Source organism: Chenopodium album, chromosome 8, assembly GCF_948465745.1.
Source record: "Chenopodium album chromosome 8, dcCheAlbu1.1, whole genome shotgun sequence".
Taxonomy (NCBI): Eukaryota; Viridiplantae; Streptophyta; class Magnoliopsida; order Caryophyllales; family Amaranthaceae; genus Chenopodium; species Chenopodium album.
Genome location: NC_137841.1, coordinates 2900987 through 2911785, shown reverse-complemented (window position 1 = coordinate 2911785; position 10799 = coordinate 2900987). Strand labels below are relative to the sequence as shown.

The 10799-nt window shown below is 33.9% G+C and overlaps 1 protein-coding gene across 1 annotated transcript; it reads left to right on the top strand.

The window, feature by feature from the left end:
- The first annotated feature begins 3656 nt into the window (after positions 1 to 3656).
- On the top strand, positions 3657 to 5923 carry LOC145555636 (UPF0481 protein At3g47200-like). The gene is made up of 2 exons (XM_081617380.1): positions 3657 to 3773; positions 4333 to 5923. The coding sequence occupies exon 2, from the start codon at positions 4333 to 4335 to the stop codon at positions 5791 to 5793; it is 1461 nt and encodes a 486-aa protein (XP_081473506.1). The 5' UTR covers positions 3657 to 3773; the 3' UTR covers positions 5794 to 5923.
- The last annotated feature ends 4876 nt before the right edge of the window (positions 5924 to 10799 follow it).

Here is a 10799-nt window from a genome sequence, read left to right as displayed (position 1 = left end):
CATGACAAATATTAAATGTGTTAGAAAATTTAATACTTTCTCCATTATTTTATTTAATATTTCATCGCTTGTCTTTAAAGAAATTCTCCATGTGATTTCAATTTGGCTTACAAATATTTTTTTTACGAAAAATTTGGCTTGTAAATAATTACTCAGTCATTATGGGACACTATTTAAAAATATAACCATAATTTTTATAATATTCTCAATTAAGATTGTAGTATTTTAATATTGACAAGGATTATTTTTTTTTTAATTTATTTTTTTTAATTTATTTTTTTTTTTGTTAAGAGGAACTAGAATTAAAACCGAATAATAGTAATAAGTTTTACAAACCAGGCCTGGGGCCCACAACAAAATAACATCCTACCCATCTCTAATGGGGATCATAAGTTAGATCCGCCACATGCTGTCTAAAGTTAGTGCCAAAAGACCAAGAGCTATTAGAGACTACATAGTTTAGCATTACAAAATGGTTCAAAACATCTGCCTTAGTTTCCAAACCAATTGACTGATGCTAAAGATCCTTGACAGCTCTCCTTGCCAGAGTATCTGCTAGCACTAGTCCCTGCCTCCTTAAATGCTGGAGCCTTCCCCTTGTTAATCCTTGAATCGATTCCCTGCAAGACAAGTAGTGGAGTAACATCTCATCAGGTTTAACCTGGCTGTCAGTTATCCCAAGGACAACTCGTTCACAATCAGAAAAAAAAAGGAGGCATCCTCCTACTGTCTTTCAGTTGCTCATTGAGTTGCAGCCATGATTGCAACTGTTTCTGCCATAATTGATGAGGTGGAACTTGTATGGCAAGCAATCCCTCCAAGACAGGTTCCATGAGGGTCTTTGCAGATACACACAATCCCTGCATCAAGGGTATCTTTGTGGAAGAAGGCATCCACCATAATATTAAATTTGGACAGGGTAGGGTGAAGCTGGGGGCCATGATGCAAGTGGTTGGTATTTGAGGCAGAGAAGGGACCAAGAAAAAGAATCTCAGAGGCTAAAGCCTTAACCGCAGACCACCAAGAATGAATATTTTGAGAGGACTTGGAAAACACCCACTGATTCCTCCTTAACCAAACTCTCCAAGTTAAGAGGGCAAAGTAATCTCTCCAAGGGAGACCTAGGGCAATATGGGGGGATGTGTTTTTAAGATTGGAAGCTAACCAATCTAAGCTATTGGACTGATAAAAGCTAGGGCTGGGATTGGTAAGATTTCAAACTTCACTAGCTCAAGGGCAGTTCATAAGAACATGAGTGATAGTTTCAGACATACTTGGGCAGAAAACACAGTGGCTGGAAGGAATAATTTGTCTATGGTGGAGATGACTAGCAGTAGGAAGTCTTCCCATAGACAGAGCCATATGAAAAACTTGTTAGCAGGAACAACTTGGAGATCCCAAGCAAGGAGGCTGGGTCCTGGAAGGGAGGGTGAAAATTGTCATAGTTATCTCTCCACAACTTGAGATAGACTTGGCTAGAAGCAAAGTAGCTCTCTTGAGTTAGGGAGCAAAACTTGTAATCCTCAACAGAGCTGGGAAGGATAAAGACAGATAAGTAGGAGAGGATTTGAGGAGGGAGAAGGTGAACAAGGGAAGAGATATCAAGTCTGTTGTGAGAAATGATTGAATGAAAGGTCAAATCAAGGGACTCCCTACTCAAAGGGCCCTGAACCATAGCTTTGAGGGGCCCCCTGCCAGTCCAATTATCAAGCCACAGGGAAATGGTGTCCCCTTTCCCAATTCCAGATTGGGAGAAGAGAGAGAAGGTATCCCAGACTTTACCTACATCCTGCCAAATGTGGGATCCATATTTGAAAGAAGTGATGGAGTATGGGTGAAAGTATTTACTCTTTATGATGGTAGAGGACAGGTTATCAGAACTTTGGAGCTTCTAGCAAAGTTTGGTGAGAAGGGCCTTGTTCTGGAGGGAGCTAAGCTTGAACCCAAGCCTTCCCTAGGACTTAGGACAACACAGCTTAGACCAAGCAATGAGAGGGGTTTTCCTCTTCTCAATAGTGGAGCCCCAGAAGAAGTTTGCATAGATTCTATCAATATCATTGGTGATTTTTGTAGGAAGAAGGATAGTTTGCATGGAGTAGGTGGGAATGGCAGCTAAGGTAGACTTTATAAGAACAGCTCTACCAGCCTTAGACAGGGTTCTAGCTTTCTAGGCATTAAGTCTAGAGGTAAGCTTAGTAGTGATATGGGCCAACTAAGAGTAGGTAGGTCTTTTATCTGTGAGAGGAAAACCCAGATAGACCCCAAGGTCAGAACTGATGGGAACCTGGAGGGTCTGGGAGAAGGAGGTAGCAATGGAGGCCTCAACAGTTTTGGAAATGTACAATTTTCTCTTAGCAACATTCATAGCTTGCCCAGAAATATCCCAAAAGGAGTCAAGGGTGTCAATCATACCCTGGAGAGTAGACAAAGATGCTTCTCCAAAAAGGAGAAGATCATCGGCAAAAAGGAGATGGGAGATAGAAGTGTTGTGCCTTCTGATTTTGAAAGGGACCCAAATATTATCCTGACAGACTTGCTCAATGATTTTCAAGTTTGACCTAAATACGGAGTATTGAAAACGGGACTAATGAAATTAGAATTGGAGAAAGTAGTCCCGTGATTACTTGGAATGTCATATGGCTTCGAACTAAAATCCACTTGGACTTATAAATTGGGCTCAATTTATGGTGAAAGATATGGCTTGGGCCTATGAACACATCATCTCTTAACAATTAAGATAGACAATTAGTATTATGTGCACCATGGTGCACCTAGAAATAGGTGCACCACGACTATACTTTTGAACATTTAGTAAAAAAAATTGAACATTTTACAAAAAATGAATATTTAGTAAAAAGAATATGAACACGTCACAAAAATTGAACATAAACATGCAATTTTTATGTTCATATTTTATCAAGAAATGTTCATTTTGTATACATTAAATATTCAGTTTATATTACAAAACTATTGAATTATTATGAGTCACTTCAAAATTTGTCTGACTCGTAATAATTCAAAATTTGCGATTGTTCAGATTTTTTTACTAAATGTTCAAAAAAATTTATTGTTCATATTTTTTTACAAAAAGTTCAAAATTATAGGCGTGGTGCATTGCGATTGTTCAGATTTTTTTACTAAATGTTCAAAATTGTGATGTTCAGATTTTTTAACTAAATGTTCAAAATTTTTGATTGTCCAGATTTCTTTTACTAAATGTTCAAAAGTATAGGCATGATGCATTGCAATTGTTCAAATTTTTTAACTAAATGTTCAAAATTTGCGATGTTCAGATGTTTTTACTACATGTTCAAAATTTGCAATTGTTCAGATTTTTTTACTGATTGTTCAAAAGTATAGGCGTGGTGCACCTAGAAATAGGTGCACCATGGTGCATCTTAAAATTTGCCTAAGATAGAAGGAATATTTTATAACTTGAATGGATTAAAGAAGTATTTCTAAATCTTCCGATTGTGGAAAAGAACACTATTTTATTCTTAATTCATATCGTTGAATTTACTTTATCATATTCTTATTTGCCTTGTTGAACATTACTTTTTATTGTAAGTGTAAAACAATATTGTCACACTCAAGCTGGAGAGCAGTATAAAAGAAAAACAGTCCAATGCAAAGATTTACACATAATAATTTTACAACTTACTTTATATTTTTCAATCAAAGTTTATTTTTATATATTTCACTCTTTTCGGAGTACCTTGCAAGGCGTAGTGTACGTGCTCAATCCAATTGTTGCAGCTTCTTTGCGATTTACCGTAAGTCCCTACATTTGTTTTTCATATAGCTTAAATATGGAGTATTTTAATATGTTGTCTTCCTTTTTATTACTCCGTAAGAAATTAATATGCATGTGAGATAAGCTTTCAATAAAAATTATGTAAATAATAAATTAATAAGTTTATCTAAAATATCCTATATTATTATTATTTTTTTCTTTGTTTTAACTTCACTACTTTAGCAATAAAGTTTATTTCAATTAAAAAAATAAAAAACCATTTGGGCAACATATATATGCACAAGTACAAAATAAAGTCTTATATTATTATTTTTGATTATTATTAATAATTTTTTTAATAAAGTCTAATGCCTCAATAGCCTTGACATTGGTATTAGTATAAACAATATTGTTGTACTATGTTATTGAATTAATATTGCAATTTCCTGTCAAAAACAAAACTATTTAATATTGCAATTTGTTACATTATACTCCGTAAAATTTAGAAACAACTGTGCACATGCACTCTTTCCGTCCCATAGATTGGGTAAACTGTTGGAAAAAATTAGACATATACTGAGATTCTACGATTAATACAGATGGCCGAATTCCCTCGACAAGTACACTTCAAGCATGGTTTTATGCAACCGACCGGCCGGGAGGTAGCTTCAATGATGAATGACAATCTGGAATCATCCTTGAATGTTTCCTGTAAGAATTGTTGCATTTATGAAGTTCCTAGGTTTATCTTTATGGGGAAAGATTATCATTATGAGCCTGTATTGATTTCAATTGGTCCCGTTTACTATGGACAATATATGCATTACTCGTACCAAAGTAAAGAAACCATGAAAAAGTTAAAACGGACTTTCATGCACTGCTTCCTGCAACATCCCGATAATAATTGTCGTAGCGTGAATTCTTACATCGATTTCGTAAAAGGAAGGGAAACCGAAATCCGGGAGTCTTATCAACATGAAAGGGGAATCTCCTATATTGAGAAGAACGAGTTTTGTAACATCATAGTGGTCGATGCTGCATTCCTGGTCTACCTTTTCATGTGGATGACTAAAACGCCCTCGTTTACTATACCTTTTATTAGGAATAATTTTATAGCACAAATTAATTTTTCGCTAAACGATTTATTTAAGTTGCAGAACCAAATTCCTTATTTTGTTCTCAAGGGAATCTTTCATATAGCATTTGGTCACAAGTACAGCCCTATTACTTTTATTAATGCTACTCTAACATTCATCGGCAATTCGAGTAGTGGTATCCCTGGTAGTAAGGCTGTCCAGAGTATTATCGATGGTAATAAAATTACTGGTGAAACAAGCATTAAACATTTGGTGGATCTCCAAAGGATGTGTTGTTGCCTTTCTATGAGCACACCATTGTTGAACCAATCAAATCAAAATCCAATAGCCGGTTCGGATTCATACATACACTACCATTTTGGATGTGTTGAGGTATCATTAGGTAATAGGCAGCCTCTTGAAACTGATGGTCAAGGTTTCCGTCATCTGTCTTACACTGCCAAGCAGCTAAAAGACGCAGGAGTGACATTTGCGGCAGGTGAAACTGACAATCCACTTGATGTAACATTTGCTAACGGGAAACTCACGATTTCGAAATTAAGAATACTAGATTCCACAGAAACTACCCTTCGGAACTTGGTTTATTTTGAGCAGTGCCATTATATTGATGATCTTTACATCATTGATTATATTCTCTTCCTTGATCAATTGATAGACACCGTGGAAGACGTGCAAGTGTTGGTTCAAAATGAAATTTTGAGTAATCGTCTAGGAAGTGATGATGATGTTGTAAAGCTTTTCAACAATATTGGCAAAAACGTCTTTTCTGATTTAAGCAAATATAATTACTCCAGTGTTTGCAGAGATGTGAATCGCTACGCTTCAACCCGTAGGAATCAATGGATGGCTATATTGAGGAGCAAATACTTCAATCATCCATGGGCAATCTTGTCAGTGATCGCTGCATTCATGCTTTTTGTGCTTACTCTTTTACAGACTACTGCAGCTTACATCTATAAGTAGTCCATCTACATTTTGAAGATTCTTGCCATGTCAGCTACTACAATGAAATCAGAAACTGAATCATATTCACGGTGTTGAGTGTGTGTGTGTTTTTTTTTTCTTTTCTTTTTTACATGTATTACAAGATGCAACCTACTTTATGTAACTATATATGATATTAGATCGTTATTGTAATTTATTGTTGTTAATAAATAATCCTTAATGTTATATGCCTTCAATTCTCAAAGTAGTAACATTTATATTGTTTACCTATATTATTATAATAACATGTTTAAGTTAAGGAAAATTTGCCAATAACAGCTATTTAAAGTTTGTATTTTGTAAATTGCAGCTAAAAAATTGCAAATTGCAGCTCAGAAATACTAACACTACTACAAAAATGGTCAAAGAGACCCAAACAAAGAGACCATTTTATTCAATAATCGGTCTCTTTGATTCAAGAGACCCAATGTTATAAATAACGGGTCTCTTTGTTATTATCTTTGGGAGAGAAAAATTAACTGAGACCCTTTATTGAAGATAACAAGTCTCTCTTGATTTTTTTTTAAAAAAAAATAATAAAAGAGAGACCTGTTTTATTAAATAACCGATCTTTGGATCTAAAACTTAAGACCGCCTATTAAGTTAGGCGGTCTCTTGCCTGTTTGTTTTTTTTTTTTTTATTTATTTTTTTATATCATTTCTCTTTTAATCCCCTTTACTCCATGCAATCTACTCCGTTAGATATGACCTTTTTTTTTTTGAAACCAACCGTTAGATATGCTCTTATTTATTTAATTCGCTAGCTCTCCTCCTATAACCCTAGCTTCCAGCCTCCCCAGTCCCCCATTCTTTTTCTTGTATAGCTGAAATCGCTCCTTCCCCTGATTTTCATATGCAACCAACTCTCACCTTCATCCATTCTCTCTCCTCATCTCCTCCCAACTGTTGCGAACAACGAACTCCACCGCATACCTCCTTCGTCACCGCCTCGCGGAGGTAGCTCGTCATTCCCTTCATATTTTACTCTTAGAGTACTCATCTCTTTCTCCCTCCTCCTTTTATCTCTTATCCTTCTCACCCCATTTATAATTTTCTTCATGTTTTTCTCAATTTCAAGAAGTAACTCAGTCCATCATGTCAAAATTTCAAGATCTACTGTTAAGGTGAGTTTGTAAATTTTTGTAAGTGTTGATTTTCATTTTTTTGTTGTCTTTAATGAAAATCTGATTTTCTTATCATTGTTTACAATTTCTGTTTTTTAAATTATTTTTTCTCAATTCTTCATTAGTTATGATAAAAGATTTTCATTTAGTTTTCATGTTAATGTTTTTGGTTTTTAAACTTATTTTTGCAAAATAATTGTGAGATTTGAACATGATGTGTTTTTCCAGTTTTGTTTTGAGGGTTTTTTCAGTCGATTTTTTGAGTTAATTCCCTTTTTCTTTTATTTTTTTTCTTCATTTTTTCTCTAAGATCTTTTGTAGAGTTGGATCTAGTTTAGTTAACTTTTCGATCACTTTTTTTTTTTATATTATTGTTCATTTTATTCTTTTTTTATGATAGCCAAATCTGATATTAGTGATATATTGATGTATTTCTTTTATTTTCCTTTCAATATCGGTTTTAAGTTCTTTAGATTTTTATTTTGTTTTCGTTTTAAAAATTTATCTATTCAGGTTTTCCTGCCAAATCATAATTTAGCTAGTTTTTGAAATTGGTTAAAATTATTTTTATAACTTTTGTTTTTTATTTCTTATTGTGTGTTTAATCGTCATTTAATCGAACTTTTATTTTTCATCTAGTATTGCATTAGTATTGATTTTTTTCTGTGGAATTGTTAGATCTTCTTTATATATATATATATATATATATATATATTTTAGGAATCCATATGTTTCTTTGTTCTTTTCATTTTTTTTATTATGTTGGTATAGTTTTCCGATTTACTGGAGACTAATTTTTGTTTGGTTTTAATGTGTGTATATTTGTGGTTACAGGTAAAGATTTTTGCAAGTTATCATCTACAAGATCTTTGAAGTTGGATGTTATCATTTACAGAGTTTTGTATTTTTATTTTATTTTTGTGTATTGGATTTTCAATTATAATTGAATTATGTTTGTAATTTTTGAGGTAAATGACATTCAAGAATTATTTTTGTACTCCGTAAATAATAATGTATAAAATAATTAAATGAGTTATATTGATGATTATAATTACAATTTCGTATCAAATAAGCTATTTTTTTTTTATTTTAAATAATATATGGGAGACCTGTTAAGTTTAATAACCGGTCTCAAATTTCTCAAAAAAGAGACTGGTTTTCTTCCATGGGCGGTCTTAGATTTTCAAAGAAAAGAGACTGCCTATCTTCGATAGGCGGTCTCAGTTTTCTCATTCTAGAGACCGCTTCTAGTCAAGCAGTCTCTTTGCCAAAGAGACCGCTTAGCTAGAGACCGCCTCTAAGGCATTCTCTTTGGCTGATTTGAACGGGTCTCTTTGGCCGATTTTGTAGTAGTGTAATAAATTGTAAATTGAAATCCAATTCAATTTTTTCATCGATTTTCGTGTCAAAAAATGATTCGTTAAGGTTTTAGGGGTTATATTAGTCCTCAAGGATCCAAATTGAGCTCGGAATTTGCAAAAAAGTGGCGTAAGTTATTGTAATGGTAATTACTTATTAGTGTTGCATATAAAAAATATATCAATTTGTGTGCAACTATTTTTTTTGCCATGAAAATGAGGCCCTTACATTAATTTCTTGCCAATTCCCACTAGTAGAAAAATGTACATTTGCGTCGCCATATTTGCGTCACTCATTCTAAAGAGCGAAGCAAATGTTTATTTTTACCATCCTTTTAAGTTATTTGCGTCGCATATTATTCAAGAAGCGACGCAAAACTCAAGTGCATTTCAGCTTTCTATCATTTGCGTCGCTCTTATTTATTAAAGCGACGCAATTAATAAGCTTATTTGCGTCACTCATTTGTTAACAAGCGACGCAAATAAGTGAGTGAGTAAATTGCGCACTCTTTTACTAAATGAGCGACGCATATGAGCTTACTACAACATTATAGATTTTGTTATTTGCGTCGCATTTTTATAATTAAGTGACGCAAATAACTCTTTTGGCTTTAGGTTATTTTGCGTTTTTTGACCTTAGCTTTTCATCACGTACGCCTACATTTCACTAAACAAAAAGAAAAAAGACAAGAGTTCTTCAATTCCAGTGAATTTCTACAGCAAAACACCCATAAATTCGTCCCTGAAATCCAACAAATTCGGCCAAAAAACTGCGATTTCGAGCAAATCAAGTTGAAGACCATAATCGGCAGCAAATCCGAGCAATTTCGAGCACAAATTTAGACCAAAAACCCTAAGAAATTCAAACCCTTAAACCTAGAAAAATTGATTGTTTCCAACCAAAAATCCCCCATTTTGAGCAAAAAATCAACTCAAAACCATACGAATTCGAACCCTAGAAACCCCAAAAAATTCAATTTCGGTCTTCAAGTTTGATTGGGGGATTTCGAGGGGGGATTTCTAGGGTTTTTGGCAGCGACGCAAAACACCCTAAGAAATTCGTCCTATTTCAGTCATAAATAGAAATTGTTCGAATTTCAGTCAAGAAATTACAGCAACAATAATTTCAGTCATGAAAATACAGCAACAATAATTGTTCGAATTACGTCTTTTTCTGGGTTTAAGGGTTCGAAATCCCCCATTTCAGTCATAAATAGAAATTGTTCGAATTTCAGTCAAGAAATTACAGCAACAATAATTCGAGGGGGGATTTCGGCTTGACATTGTTGAATTTGTGAAGTCAAGTTCACCTAAGGTAAGATTGCTTCTATTTATGTTCAATATTTTCATGGTAGATAGAATGTAGCATTTAACTTGAACAATGACTTAGTTTAATTTCAGGTTTAGTGTTAGTTCATTAATTAGAAAATATATGGCAGATTTTAGTTGAATATATAACTGGTTGCATCTTTGAGCTGCTGATTTTTGAGCTGCTGGTTTGCAATATATTACTGGTTTCAAATATATAACTGAAATCGAGTGCATAGTATGACTATGTGAGCGGTTTTGCAAAAATAGATAAGCCACGTGCTGTCGATCGTCATTCAGGCCATTAAATTCAGTAACATTGACCCTTGTTTTTCAACTGTCTTATCTTTAATTTGCTGTAAAAATGCTGCTAAATAAATTACAAAATACATGTAAAATCGATGACACAATAATGTTCATGGAATGTGCTTTTTATGGCAGATTAAGTTGATTCAACTATGTTGGTTTAATATATGTAATTTTTTATGACAGATTCTTAATTATGCGGAAGTGAATTCCACAAGTTGCTCGAGGTTCTGGTTGTGGACAAACGATTAAGGCGGTAGTACGCATACGAGATTGTCTTCACTTGTGGTATATATATCTGAACCATTCTTTGCAATATTAACTTATTTGTTCTGGTTGGTATAATGATTGTGAATTGTATGTGATTTTTAATTGTGATATAATTGATTGGAATTGCAATAATACTTGCATCATTGGCTTAGATACGTGTTTAGGGCTTACTCATTAGGAGTAAGTCTTGAATAGTCCCCAGTTTGGGACTGTTCTTGAATGTTCTATCTCATTTAGGTGATAACTACTTGAACTGTTTTTGGGTCTAAGAAGATCATGGCTCACTATTTCCCGATTGTTCTCTGGGTACATATGTTGATAGCCGATTATCTACATTGTGTGCTTGGAGAACTATAGGAAAATGCTGCCGGATTTTCTTTAGAATCAAACTTTACAAGTAGTTATTAGTGAGATAGGACATTCAAGAATGGGTTAGGTTGGAGTGATAAGGACCTTATTGGATCATCCGGAGTTGTATTTACATGATATAAACTTTGAATGAAAATGTTTGATGCCTTATATTCTTGTTTATGGTTAAGTTGCTATATATGTTAGAAAATATACACATTATCTTAAAATTAATTTTGTTATTCAGTGGTTGAAAATGGATCGAAGTTGG

Coding starts and splice junctions, on each gene's coding strand:
- LOC145555636 (XM_081617380.1), top strand. CDS start 4,333: ATGGCCGAATTCCCTCGACAAGTACACTTCAAGCATGGTTTTATGCAA.